Raw genomic sequence first — 14,831 nt, forward strand, 5'->3', positions numbered from 1 at the left:
CTTTATTCCCGGGCCTATGATTGGATTAGCTTCAGCCCGTATATCCCGATCTTTGAGAAATTTGATTTACTAAATGGCTTAAACGTGTTGATATCGTTTGTGCATAACTTGGGAAGCGTTGAAAGTGTCATTTAAACATTAGCTTGTAAAATATTCATTTATATTTTATCACAGACTGTGTCATTTCTTTAGGAGAGGTCTTTACTTTGAAAGATTTTACCGGATGATGTAGTTAGTGAGTGAGAGGCTAGCTTGATAACGGTGGATGCTGTAGCCCGTTTGGCTGTCGGAGCCGCTCTCCTCCTGTACTCAGGAGAACGATAACTACTGTACTGCATAGGTAAACTAACCCTGAATCATATTTAGAGAAGCCTTTAAAAGGCCTCGGTTCACTGGTGTGTTTGTTTTACATACAACCTTTAGCCGCTCGGGAACGACTGGATGCTGTTGCAGTGGAAATCTGTTGACGATGATTTTTCACTCATGAGCGGCTGTCACGTAACTCTGTAGACTGTTGTGATAAGATAAGAGAAAAGGAACAGGCTGTTTAAAAATTACTTCCTGCCACCTTTGTTTGATTGCCGTGAGGAGGTAAAGCCAGAAGGCATGGTGCTGTGATACTCCCGGGGCAGCGGACACACGGACTGGTAAGCAACCTGTTCATCTCCGCAGGATTATCCGTCCAAACGGACGCTAGCTGCCGAGCGTGCTAGCCGCGACTCTGTCGCTCCCTGGCTAACTGCTGCTCTATAGCTCGACAGATTTCAGTGTGCAGTGATTGTTCACAAGTCATTTCATACTATATTATTATAGGCAGTTAATTGTGTTGCCATTACAAATCAGTGCTACATCTCCAATATAACCCAGCATTTAGGCCAGGCTCATCGGGAAAACGGCCAAATATTGAATGCTAAATGTTAACATTAACCAAATGGACAGAAGTGTCTTTATTATAGTGTGTGGTAGTAGAAATCTGTGTGGAATATTATTGGATTATATTTATTATTTTCAGACGGATAGTAGGTGATTATAGAGCAGCAGAAGACAGTAATGATCTAACGCGGGCCTGTGTCAGCCTGGCCTGGAGCGTCTACAACTAATAATATCCTGAGAATAAAGTCTTTGTGACAGGCTGCGCATATGTGCTTTACCATGTTGCACTTCAAAGTTTCCTGATTGTCACAGGCAGCACACAGCATGGTGATGATTAGTGGGCCGGGATGATGGGGACAACAGGCATCCTTTAAATTATTGAAAACCTTCTTGGTGCATTAGATGGTTTGTGTGGAAAAGGCCTCCAATCTTCATCTAATTCAGCCTTAAGTTGTCACACTTGTTAATGGAGTTGGGAAGCCCAAATCCACACAGGGTTCGTGAGAAGACCAGACTCATACAGCAGAAATAAAACAGCATCCAGTGTGATATTTGTTTTAGTGCCAGCTTGTGTCCCATGACCATAATTCCCGTCTCATGGGCTCGTCTGTCTCTGCGGGTTCCAGTTAGCCTGGTTGCTTGGCTGTACGGTACGTCTGATTCCCCAGCCATCTGATGCTGGAACGGTTTCTATTGCCATGCTGTGAAACACTTTGAACCAGCAAGTTTCTTTCAAATGTGGAAAATACGGTAATGCTTTGTTTCCTGGTCTCTGACATGATGTGCTGGACTACAATGGGCATAATAGGCAATCTCTTCATTTTTAAACATTTGTTATTTTAGAACCTAAATCATAAAGCAAATGAACGGTGGCAAACTATTAACATTATTTATAATTGTATAATATTACTGGTTTAATTTAAACATTAAATATGCTAAGTCTTTTTCATCTATAGTCATCTATATGTACCAGTCTGGAAGGCCTACAAAGCCATTTCTGCGCTTTGGGGTTCCAGCGAACCGCAGTGAGAGCCACTATCCACAAATAAAGAAAACCTGGAACAGTGCTGAATCTTCCAAGGAATGGCTGGCCCATCAGGCACGATCTGATATCGTCGTGTTGGTGTAGTTCCCAGATCATCATGAAAATGTTGTTCCAGGATCAACAAGTGACCAATCAGAATGTTGTGACGTCATACTTTTGCGACTTCGGGAAAAACCGCCGTAAAACAAAAAACTGTACTTAAGCTGCGAGAAACCGCCTCTGTCCGCCAATCAACGGACCCTGACCCTTTAATAAACGCTGAGCAGAATTGATATTGTCCTTGCAACATTGGAATTTCATAAATGCACGAATGGCTTGGCGCGCAAAAGAATAACGTCACAACAATGTGATTGGTCACTTGCAATGTTGAACCTGGAACATTTTCATGATGATCTGGGAACAACACCGATACGACGATATCAGATCATCCGGCCCATCAGAGTTACACTAATAGCATATCAACGACTCAACACAAAAGAACAACATGTAAACTGCTTCCTCACTTACCCTAGTTGAGGTTCATGATTCATCAATAAGACAGAGAGCAAACGTTGCATCTGTGGGAGATCTACAGTGGCAGTGATCATTTCGCTCATTCCCAAGACATTTGGGAAAATGTTCTGTGGACTGATGAGACAAACTTTTTACAGGGCTTGCGTTAGTGAAGCTAACACAGCATTTCAGAAAAAGATCATGGTAGCAACAGTCAAACATGGTGGTGCTAGTGTGACGGTCAGGGGCTACTTTGCTACTTCAGGACCTGGCTGAATTCTGACCACGACCAGAACCTGAGGGAGAATGTCCATCCATCAGTGTCAGGAAGCCCAAACACACCTGGGCTGTGCAGCAACAGCAAGGCCACCTCTGATGGGACTTGAATTCAATTGCAATGCTTTGGCATGACCTCAAACAGGGTGTTCATGCTGGTTTGAGGCACAGTTCCTCCACAGTGAAGTGAAAAACACATTGATAGTTATTACAAATGCTTGATTTCAGTTCCTGCTGCCAAGGGTGGCACAGAGTTATTAGCTTTAGTGGGCAATTATTTGTCACACAGGGCAGGTAGGTGTAGATAGAGTTTGTCCGTTAACAACAGATATCCTAATCTAACAAACTGTATTTTGTACTTGAACAGTATAACAGTAACATTTGTTTGATGATCTGTAGCAAGTCAGTGTGACGAATATGCAAAAAAATGAGAAAGGAGGCAAATACAACTATGTACAAATAGACTATTGGTGGTAAATGTTTGATACTCTTATTACTGACATCTTCTCTCACCACAGTGATGGATAATGCTCATACTAAGACGGTGGAGGAGGTTTTGGGGTTCTTTGGTGTAAATGAATCTACAGGTCTGAGCTGTGAGCAGCTGAAGAAGAACAGAGAGAGATGGGGACCCAATGGTAAATATGGAAATCATTACTGGCCCTTTGTTTGGTGTTTCATAGTCTGCTGGTACCATGTAGACTTTAGAGAGCCGTATTGTTTCCCTTACATGTCCGACTTTGTGATCTTACAGGTACAGATATAATATTAATTATATTTTTACCATTAATAAATGTTGTGCTCATAAATATACATCAATTATTGTGTAATGATCTCTTCAACAACTTAATGTATTCTCATAAACTTAGAAATAATACATTAAAAACACATAGGAGCAGGTGCTGGTTTGGAAGCAACACTGTTGCCAAGTCACCTTCAATGCAGTGGCCAAGATAGACGTTGTTCTGCTGAATCATCACGACGAGCCGCATCCATAGCACGCCTTATAAGTCACACCAAATCACAACAACTGCTGCATCAAGTCATTTGACCAATTTTACCAATTCTGTCTCCCTTAGGCAGCATCATTAGAAGACATAGCATACATTTACACTACTATGCAGATGACACCCAGCTCTATCTGTCCATGAAGCCAGATAACACACACCAATGAGTTAAACTGCAGGAATGTCTTAAAGACATAAAGACCTGGATGGCCGCTAACTTTCTGCTTCTTAATTCAGATCAAACTGAAGTAGAAAGAGAGCAGATTTCTCCTGTGTCGGCTCCCTGTTAAATCCAGAATTCAAAATCCTGCTTATCACATACAAGGTCTAAAATAATCAGGTCCCACCGTAGCTTAAAAACCTCATAAAAACCTTTCTCTCAGATGGCTGATTTACTTGTTCAATTCAATTTTAGGTGACAGGTGAAGAGGCCATGCTACTAGCAAGTTGGCTACGAGCTAAGCTAAGCTAGGGACTGAGTACTGTGAATATAATTAGCTGGTGATTCAACAGAGAGTGTGCTTTATTATTTTGGTGCTGGAAGTGTCTGAAGATTGCACTGTGAAATAAGATGTAACACATAAGTGTTTAATTATTGGCCACACAAAACACAACTGTCTGTTGTAACAGGAAGTAAAAATCTAAAGCAGAGAGAGACATGTGACCCAAAGGCTTGGAAATGATTCAGCAACAGCAGCTGATTGTAAGCTAGCATTTTGCCAGTTAATGTTAGGGTTCAGTATCCTGACGTCACAAAAACAGTTTGATTACGTTCTCACATCACATGAGAATGTCCAACAGGCCACCTTAAAGAAAGTCTCACTAACGCGGGGTTAAAGCAGGGGTAGTTGGCTCAGCTCTCAGTGTCGTACATGTGGTCATCAGACAGCGCAGGGTCCTGTTAGTACAGGCAGCTAGCGTCTCCAGCACAGCTGAGTCACTGAAGCTCTCTTAGCTTTGCCATGTAAGTGAATGTTTGCAAAAGCACCCCTGCAAACATCAGGGACACGCACCATCACGCACTGAAGTAACGTGGATGTGTTTCTGGATGTTGTGGTCATTCTCCATTTGAACTGTGAAGCAGTTTTATCTGACACTAGCTCTGTGTACTCTACAGACGAGCAGAGCCACACCGTCTCCTTTTCTCCTCCCATCATTCATCAATCAAAAAAACAGGTTTCACGTTCAGTCTTTCTTCATGTAGAGTGCACACGTTGGTTTTCAGCCTCTGTGCATTCACGGAGGCATCTCCTGATTTATTCCTATCGACTTGGTTTTTCGTAACTTGGCTGAATCTCATGAATTCTGCAGGCAGTCACTGTAGCTGTGTCCTTTGTGTTGTGTACAGCAGATGACCCATTTGCTTCATTTTGTTGTCTTTCTTATTCCCTTTGCAAATGACCGACCTCTTTTTTTACTTGTTTGCTTCCAGAGTTACCAGCTGAAGAGGGTGAGTTATCTCCTTCTGCAGTATTTTTCTTTCTGACACCAGGTTTTTCACTCTGTCAGTGCCTCTCAGTCTCAGTCTGCCTCTTCCTCCTCTGCACTGGTCCATGCAGGGAAGTCCCTGTGGGAGCTGGTGGTGGAGCAGTTTGAGGATCTCCTGGTTCGAATCCTGCTGCTGGCTGCATGTATCTCATTCGTAAGGAAACCACAAAGTTCATCATAACCAGTTCCACAGTTAAAGTGCTCATGAATCTTGTTTGTGTGAATAACACAGCATATATCAGGTTAATCATGCTGGTATGCAGAGGCACACTGGCTTTGGTCTGAAGTTATTTTGGGTTTTTGAGTCACAATTTTGCTTTTCCTTCATTCATATAATCTGTTATACACGCAGAGTGTAAATGAAGTGTGTGTAGGCCCTCACCTGTCTGTGGCTTCTCTGTCCACCAGACCCTGGCATGGTTTGAAGAAGGTGAAGGGACGATCACAGCCTTTGTCGAACCTTTCGTCATACTCCTCATCCTCATTGCAAATGCTATCGTGGGTGTATGGCAGGTAAAGCCCGTGTGTGTGTGCACAGCTGATTGTCTCATCAGTATAAGGTCATGTTGGCAACAGTATGACTGAATCTCTAAATGTTGGGATCATATAGCAGACTGCTGTGTAGGTGTTGTGGCAGCTGATGATGTTTTCATTTCTGCCATTTAAGAGAATGTGGCTGCTTACAGTTTGTATATGTGCGTATCTGGGCTGCATGGCCCTGAGTCGCACACTTTAACACTAGGAAACCACCTCCTTCCTCACCAGTTTGGGTTATGTTACTGTGTTACTTCACACACTTAAGGTTACTGCCATTAAAAGGTGACTGTATGACGAGCCTGAGAAAAGCTACTCACTTGAATCTTTCCAAAAATAAACGATGTGTAGCCTGCTGCGCACTGACCTCATTTACTCCACCACATAACCAGCTAAAAACGTGTTCGTGTCACTTCGAGTGATGCTTTTTCCAAACTGTAAATGCCACGCTCTGTGAGAGCTGGTGCACTCGCTAACGTCTGCAGTGGATTATTGCTTATTTGGAAAATGAACTAAAAACTATAAAACGAAGATGTTATTTGTTCCAAAGCAGTTACACTGTTGCTGTCCACGAGTCGATAGTTCATGCGCCTTTGCTTTCAGCTGCTCCTTTATCCCCGAGTGGTCTCGCAGCAGATGGATCTGCATGTTTGCTTTGGCACTGATGTGACACCACATGCTCTTCCTGATGTAACCGTCCCCGCTTATCCAGGACTGGGACCAGCAGCAGCAGTTTGTCACCCTGTAAAGCCCTGCTTAGGTCATAATTAGTTGAACTTAATTTGGCTTTTTGGCTTCAATTAATGGATCGAATTAATAATTGATTTGTAGTTAAGACACCGTGCTAATGGTAACACCAGGGCAGTATACTTGTACAGGTTGGATTACTTTCTTCCTGTTCCTGGACGCAGTGTAAAGTACTGCATCATGGTTAAAGCATCTTCCATGTATTACATTTGTATGTGTGTTTGTAACAGAGACATCTGAGCTGAGCGCTCTTTCAGGAGTTTATTAGCACAATTAAAGGTTTGTTGATTAATCCTTTCATAAAAGGTTGGTGGTTCCTGTCACTGATACCTGGGACTTTGAACGGTTTCATTTTCTGCTGTGTTTGTAGGTCAACAGGAAATAACCAACAGAGAACCAAAGACCTAATCACGTTTTGGCTTTCTGTTTCCTGGATTAGGCCTCTGTGTGTGTGTGTGTGTGTGATCTCCTGTCATGTTTGATGCCCACATACCAACATACATGAGCTATGTTGAAAACTGACGTGCCACTGTGTCCTGCAGGAGCGTAATGCAGAGAACGCCATTGAAGCTCTGAAGGAGTACGAGCCAGAGATGGGCAAAGTGTACCGACAGGACAAGAAGAGCGTCCAGAGAGTCAGAGCCCGAGACATTGTTCCTGGAGATATTGTGGAAGTGGCAGGTAAACGAAATCATGAGATTCAAAGATGCATCTGTCAAGATTGTGTCAGGTTCTGCTGTGTGGATGGCAAATTCATCTTATATGAGCCAAATGCAGGATGCAGGAGACAGACATAAGCTTTTAATGCTCATAATACAGAAAATAGAAAAGTCTGAAAACCAAAATCCCCGGTGGAACAGCAGCGAGGATTCAGACAACACACGAGACCACGAGAACTCCAACCTCACCATAAAGAATAATAAAAAACTTAATAAGGAAACCGTAAAGAAGAGACTCCTCTAAACACAGGGGACCAAACTAAAACAGCCCTACAAAGAGTACACAGAGTATTTACTACAGCAAAGACAACCAAGAACAGACACGGTCAAAGAGGAATCAAGGATTCACAAAGACTCTTAGCTCTGGGTCTGAGCCGCCGTTCTGTGGTCCACTGATCCTGGGTCCGGCTGCCTGCAGCAGTGCACGTGACCGCTCCTCTGTTCCTGTGGGAACGTCACACGTTATGTTCAGCACTTCCTGTGAGCCAAAATGAGTGCATGCTAATAATGTTAGCTCCCATTAAATAGCACCTGAGAGCTTTCTGCTCACCTTCACGAGTCGGTGCATCGTGCTCACTGTCGTGTATCTGAGCCTATAAAGACATGTTAGAGAGCACTGGCTACCAAGCATCATACTGCAGCCTCAAAGCTTTACTGCAGCTACATCAGAATGGATCTTTAGGACTGGGGAGGTGAAAGCATGATTGAAGAGGGAGCCCTGTTGGCAGGCTTACACACTTTTTATAAAGTGGTTTCCTTCTGTTTGTCTCAGGTTTCATATTGTTAAAGCTGAAGTGGCCCAGACTGTGTACGTGTTTGCAGTGCAGTCGAGTGCAGCACTGCAGCGAGGGTGGAAGGACGTCTGTGTTTGAGCTCAGCGCATTTCCACTGCATGATTGTTTTGACATTGTTGAAATAACATTGCAGGATCTTTATTTAAACATTCTGGCCAACGTCTCCAAAGACATGGCTGCCACCTCTGCCCTGTCCTTTAGCTGCTATCGTCATGGAAACCCTTCATGGAAAATATGTGATTGGAATGAACGTCGAAGACAAAAGGCTTCAAATAATGTGACGCAGAGAACAGCAAAGGCTGTGGTTTGATGACACGTTCACTCTCTGCTCTCACACGACATCTGTGAACCGTGTTGGCTTTAGAGCAGGGCGATATGGCCAAAAATATTTATCACGATATATATTTGAAAATTTGCGATAACGATATAACCGACGATATAATTGATGCGAGACAAAATACAACTCCACAACATTACTAGCGCAAAAAGACAACCTTCCATTTATTTTCACTAAAACAAGAAGCTGGTTTTTATGTACATTAAAGCTTTATAAAAATGTAACAGTGCAAATGCAAATTCCTTGCTGAAAGTTTAACCAAAAGGCATTTCCAGCAGAAATGGGCTGACATATCCTGAGCATAACCATGTATAATATCCACTGAAGTTAAAAAGAGGTGCTTTGCAACATTAAACTGCAGTGTGCAGTACGTATTTTTCAGACCATGCACCACCTGTGCAGATGTTCATCTACAATGAGAATCAGCTGTGGCTGGTTAAACTGCATTTTTAGATTTAAAATATGTTTCAATAAAATATTGCTGTTGAGTTTTGCTGCTCAATATTTTATTGAAACATATTTTAAATCTAAAAATGCAGTTTAACCAGCCACAGCTGATTCTCATTGTAGATGAACATCTGCACAGGTGTTACTCCTTCAATTTTTCAACTCCTTCAATTCTGGCAGCCAGAAGATTCTTTCCTAGGTGTGTTGCCCTAGATGACATAAGATGTGATGTGGATGAGAACCTGTGGCCAAATGGAGAAGACCGAGTAGATTAGCATTACTATTGTATGTGTATCAGTGGATGGTGTGTATATAAATACTTGTATTTTGGGATTACTTAGTGCAAAAAAATAAAAATACATAAACAAATATTAACGAATTCTGCATGATGTCTGATTCATTCCAGTAACATATATTGAAATTATAAACAGAGATGTGTCCTTGTTTTACACAGGAAAACACTGTGTAATGCTACATGTTGTTAGTGTTTTTTAGGTCATTGTTTTGTGGGTGACAAAGTATGTTTGTCGGCTGTCAACCTTTGCTAGTGTTCTGGAAGAATGAGTTTATTTGAGACCTGAATGAAGTGTTTTGGTAGTTGTAGTGCATTTTGAATGTGAAATGAACTGCTTTGCCAAGCTGAAGGTCAGTTAGGAGGATTGTGTGAAGAGTTTTGCAAAAGTGACCTAAGTATTGGGAAATGTGTCCTAGCGTCTGTAAAAAACTGTAAGTTTTGCATTGTGTTATTGTTTTGGCCATAAGTTTGTAACAGTATGTAAGCACATGCAAAATGTCCTGTACGTACAAAGATTTTTGGCAGTTGTTGTGTCTGAGTGAGAAGATAATTCATGAAATTTGAGAGATGTAGTCATTGAATGCATTTTGTGCCAAAACAATGATAACTGGTCCTCAGTTTAGCCCACATAGACTTCTGTTGTGCTCACTGTGTGAGGAGTTTTGCAAACGTGAGACATGTGTCCTAGCGGCTGTAAAAAAACTGTAACTGTATCCTCTGCCCCGCTGCAGCCTGTGCAGAGGCAAAGCAACGTGGACACAGAGGACCGCCGTGCCTGCTACAGGTTTAGCCATGATACTGGGTTGCACACACACACGCACACGCACACACACACACACGCACACACACAGAGAACTGTAGTTTGACCCAGTAAGAAAACTGTTGAATCCTCCAGATACTCACTGATATTTCAGGCTGCTCAGAGAGAAGAAACAGGGTTGTGTGCGTGCGTGCGTGCGTGCGTGTGCGTGCACTGGGTGATCTAGTGTCTCTTTGACTGTAGTAAACGTATTAGCCTCCCAGAGCATGGGAACTGAGTTTACTGGAAAGGACCCAGCTGTGCTCTGGGATTTGTGTGGCTACTTTTGTTCTTCTTACTGAACTGTGTGACGCTGCTGTCGACTCATCTCCAAACATAATGACTAACATTAGACGATTCAGCACGCTGAATAACCGCATGTTCTCTGTACTCTGTTCCTTTGTTTCATCTCTAGTTGGAGATAAGGTGCCGGCTGACATCAGGCTGACATCCATCCGTTCCACCACACTCAGGGTGGACCAGTCCATTCTGACCGGGGAGTCTGTCTCAGTGCTCAAACACAACGACCCTGTACCCGATCCCAGAGCTGTCAACCAGGACAAGAAGAACATGCTGTTCTCTGTGAGGCTCTCATAGGCCACACCCACATTTGTCCTCTTGGTTTTTGATTCGCTTTGACATGCTGTATAATTCAGATATAATCAACACAGAGGATGTGCAGCGGCCCTGACCACTGACTGTGGAACCATCATTCAAGGGATAATGTTGTTGAACTACAACATTATCCCAACATGGGTGATCGTGGCTCAAGAGTTGGGAGTTCGCCTTGTAATCGGAAGGTTGCCGGTTCGAGCCCCGGCTCAGACAGTCTCGGTCGTTGTGTCCTTGGGCAAGACACTTCACCCGTCGCCTACTGGTGGTGGTCAGAGGGCCCGGTGGCGCCAGTGTCCGGCAGCCTCGCCTCTGTCGGTGCGCCCCAGGGTGGCTGTGGCTACAATGTAGCTGCCATCACCTGTGTGTGAATGTGTGTGTGACTGGATGTGTAAAGCGCTTTGGGGTCCTTAGGGACTAGTAAAAGCGCTATATAAATGCAGGCCATTTACCATTTACAACATATTCCTTTGTTTCCATCCACATACTGTTCTGACAGCAACACTACCACAAATACCCACTTCAGTGCCAAACGTGGATTAATCCGCCGCTAAAACTAGTCCCTCCAGTTTGGACCAACGTGGTGTAAAATGAGGCTCATAGATTTGTTAGTTAACTCATTAATTTTATGGAGGCAGCTGTCATTGAGGAAGCATTCATATGAAGTGATTTACTCCGTGGACTTTGCTTTTAGATAAGAGTTGCTGGTGTTGGTAACCTAATTAGTTTACTACCCTCGTACATGTCAGCCAGCATGATCCTATTGGTAGTTGCTTCAGTTTTATGGTGTCGGGGCACTACATCGCTCCAAGACTTGCATACGTGGTGATGCTAGCAATCATAGCAGTCTGAAACGACTTCATCCAGGCCCAAGTGTGCCAGGCGTAACCATGCCTGCTCACCACGTTCAATACGTCACAAAGCGGGAGGCTTTCTTAACACCCACAGCCAAACTGGAGGGATAAAATGAAAGAACTGACTGTTTGCAGAGAAACGTCTAACATCCACCTGTTTCTTCATTTTACTGGTTTATTTATTTCTGTACTAAGAAGATAAAATGGCATGAGACAGTGCTTTGAATCTAAAACCTGCAGTATGCACACACTTAGTAGTGTGTGTTGGGCTCAGGTGAGGAAGGAATCTATGTGTGTGTGTGTGTGTGTGTGTGTGTGTGTGTGTGTGTGTGTGTGTGTGTGTGTGCGTGTGTGTGTGTGTGTGTGTGTGTGTGTGCCTCAAAGGCTGCTGAGTCACCAGGCAGTCTCTGTGGTCAAAGAACAGCAGCCACTGATGTTTTATTCAGCAGCATGAGTGTGAGCTCTGCTGCTCTGTGTACTGACAGCCTGAACTTTTGCTCAGGGTACCAATATTGCAGCTGGCCGAGCCATCGGAGTCGTAGTGGCAACAGGGGTGCAGACAGAGATTGGGAAAATCCGCGATGAGATGGCCTCCACTGACCCCGAGAGGACCCCACTGCAACAAAAACTGGACCAGTTTGGAGAGCAGCTGTCCAAGGCGAGGATCGAGCCGTCCGCCTGTGATGTTTAGTCTTTATTAACAACAGGAGTCCAAGTAACTCTGTTTTGGTGCACCCTGCAGGTCATCAGTGTGATCTGCGTGGCTGTGTGGGCCATCAACGTGGGACACTTTAATGACCCGGTCCATGGAGGCAGCTGGCTGAGAGGGGCTGTGTATTATTTCAAGATTGCTGTGGCCCTGGCTGTGGCTGCCATACCAGAAGGTCAGGCCTGTTACATCGCAGTTAATTGTCACACGCTGATCTCTCTCAGATCTCATTTTGGGGGTGTTAAATTGCTTGGATGGCCAGATCTGTGCTGACAGACTGACCAGCCATCTCTGTTTAAGCAAGGCACGCAGCACCAGCTCAGTGGTCTCAGACAGGAAACTGTAAACGTCTCGCTAGGATACGAAGGTGAACAGAGTTCCTTCCTCTGCTTGTTCCCTTCCAGGCCTTCCAGCAGTCATTACCACCTGCCTTGCCCTGGGAACCAGGAGAATGGCTCGGAAGAATGCCATAGTCCGCAGCTTACCGTCAGTGGAGACGCTGGGTTGCACCTCTGTGATCTGCTCGGACAAAACAGGAACACTAACCACCAACCAGATGTCAGTCTGCAGGGTAAGACGTGAGAGGGACCCAGTACCTAAACTGCTGTACGCCTCTGCCTGCTGTAGCGTGCACGTTCTTACTTTTTACAAATTAACAGCTCGTAATTTTGCACTAACACTCGATGTGTCTCAGACTGCTTTGTCTCTAAACACCGTCTTCATGTTGCTCCTGGATGCAAGCTGCTGGCCTCGGTCCTGCAGACTTCTCCGGTTGTTTCCATGTTGGGTTAGTTGGAGTCTAGTTTGCACTCCAGTCTCATGCGTGTGATATGTGAGGGACCACGACAAAGGTCGAGCAGTCCAGTTGAGTGACTGACGTGAGACCCAGCAGGTGTCTGTTACTGACCTCTGCTTTTTAATGCTTTCACTCTGATGATATAATCCGTTATGTCCATCAGATCAGTGCTGCTGTAGCACAGCAAGGCCTCGACAGATTTTAGCAGCAGGAGAAAAACGTGGAGCATTCGTCACAGATGAGGTCAAATAACATGTTCTAACCTGGACTAATGAGCTCCTGTAATGTGTGTCTGTGTGTGCCTGCATGTGTGTAGATGTTTGTAGTAGACAGTGTGTCAGGGGAGCGCTGCAGCCTGAGCGAGTTCACAGTGACTGGATCTACGTATGCCCCTGAAGGGGACGTGTGAGTGTCTTTAGCCTTTACTACTTAACTGTGACGATTCAGTGTTCAAGCTCACACTTTGAAATCTCTTCTTTTCGCTGTGGTTTAAAAACATTCCTGTCTGTGTTCCTCGTCGTTCAGTTACAAGGATGGTTCAGCGGTGAAGTGCAGTCGGTATGAAGGCCTGGTGGAGATGGCCACCATCTGTGCGCTGTGTAATGACTCATCGCTCGACTACAATGAGGTAAGAAATGCAAACAAACCGTCACGGATGACCGTACATGGTTCTGGCCCGAGTGGGACTGGAACGAGACTTGTTTCACACGTGCTGCTCTAAACTGGCCGGTAAACAAGGCAGAAACAGCGTCCTGTCTCTGTGTGTGTAATCCAGGCCAAGGGAGCGTATGAGAAGGTCGGGGAGGCGACAGAGACTGCCCTCTGCTGTCTGGTGGAGAAAATGAACGCGTTTGAGACTGACCTGAGAGGCCTGAGCCCTGCTGAGCGAGCCACCGCCTGCTGCTCTGTAAGTGCACGGCTGAAGGCTGACGTGGAAACAGAAAGTCTGCCCCAGCTTTAAGCAGGACTGGGGTCTGTTTCCGTGCTCTGCTTCTGTCTTACACATCATTACCCAGTAAGCAAACTGGGAATCGTGTAATGTGAAGGTGGTCTGCTGAAGAACGCCACAAACAGCAAAGAAAAACCTGTAGAGACCTGAAAGAAAAGAGCAGCATCGCTGTGCTGATGACGGTGTGGCGGAGTCTTACTAAACATGTGCTCGTGTTTGTTTTCAGGTGATTAAGCAGCTTATGAAGAAAGAGCTGACTTTAGAGTTTTCCAGAGACAGGAAGTCCATGTCTGTGTTCTGTTCATCCAACAAACTCACCAGATCTGCTGCAGGAGCCAAGATGTTTGTTAAGGTCGGTGCACACGCTGGTTCTCCACTTTTATGGAGGAACAGCCGACACTGAGCGCTCTGATCCTTCTGCTCAGGGAGCTCCGGAGAGCGTCCTGGAACGCTGCAGCTACGTCAGAGTCAGCGGCTCTGCTCGCGTGCCTCTGAGCCCGGTGGTTCGAGAGCAGCTCCTGTCCGTCGTACGGGAGTGGGCGACGGGCCGAGACACGCTGCGATGTCTCGCCATGGCGACGAGGGACGCGCCTCCTGACATCCACCGCCTCAACCTGGAGAACTCAGCGGCCTTTGCTAACTACGAGGTGAGAGCTGGGCCTTGTTAGGTCACACGCGTGGTCAGGTCGACTGAGCGATGAAAGGGAGTATCACGCTGTAGACACGTAAAGGTTTCTGTCGTCTGTTCTTCCCAGTCGGACCTGACTTTTGTGGGCTGTGTGGGGATGTTGGATCCCCCGAGAAAAGAAGTGCTTAACGCGGTGCGAATGTGTCGGCAGGCTGGAATACGAGTCATCATGATCACAGGTACTCACTCGCACCTCCAGATAGCAGCTCTTCTTCTCTCCTATGTGTAAATACAGGCAGCACTGTTACCGTGGATCAGTGGAAATGTCGACTGTTGAGGACGCACATCAGGTGGACCTGATACGGCCGTGGCCTTAAATGGAGTCACTGAGCCTATGGCGGTTTGATGTTGAAAGCAACCACAGTTTCTA

General features: G+C 45.1%; 1 protein-coding gene across 1 annotated transcript in view; it reads left to right on the forward strand.

Moving 5' to 3' along the window:
• LOC146667293 (sarcoplasmic/endoplasmic reticulum calcium ATPase 2) overlaps positions 1-14,831 on the forward strand; it is a 20,777-nt gene continuing 5,946 nt past the window's right edge. Inside the window, exons 1-16 of the mRNA XM_085408956.1 lie at positions 1-647; positions 3,205-3,324; positions 5,126-5,143; positions 5,253-5,335; positions 5,590-5,694; positions 7,005-7,143; positions 10,269-10,435; positions 11,822-11,977; positions 12,062-12,203; positions 12,433-12,599; positions 13,141-13,229; positions 13,350-13,452; positions 13,600-13,731; positions 14,000-14,125; positions 14,199-14,420; positions 14,529-14,640. Coding sequence (XP_085265082.1) covers positions 3,207-3,324; positions 5,126-5,143; positions 5,253-5,335; positions 5,590-5,694; positions 7,005-7,143; positions 10,269-10,435; positions 11,822-11,977; positions 12,062-12,203; positions 12,433-12,599; positions 13,141-13,229; positions 13,350-13,452; positions 13,600-13,731; positions 14,000-14,125; positions 14,199-14,420; positions 14,529-14,640 — 1,879 coding nt within the window. The 5' untranslated portion in view covers positions 1-647; positions 3,205-3,206. The remainder of the gene's footprint in view (positions 648-3,204; positions 3,325-5,125; positions 5,144-5,252; positions 5,336-5,589; positions 5,695-7,004; positions 7,144-10,268; positions 10,436-11,821; positions 11,978-12,061; positions 12,204-12,432; positions 12,600-13,140; positions 13,230-13,349; positions 13,453-13,599; positions 13,732-13,999; positions 14,126-14,198; positions 14,421-14,528; positions 14,641-14,831) is intronic.

This window comes from Rhamphochromis longiceps, linkage group LG6, assembly GCF_057381845.1.
Source record: "Rhamphochromis longiceps isolate RC_006_pf linkage group LG6, R_longiceps_female_GT1.1, whole genome shotgun sequence".
Taxonomy (NCBI): domain Eukaryota; kingdom Metazoa; phylum Chordata; class Actinopteri; order Cichliformes; family Cichlidae; genus Rhamphochromis; species Rhamphochromis longiceps.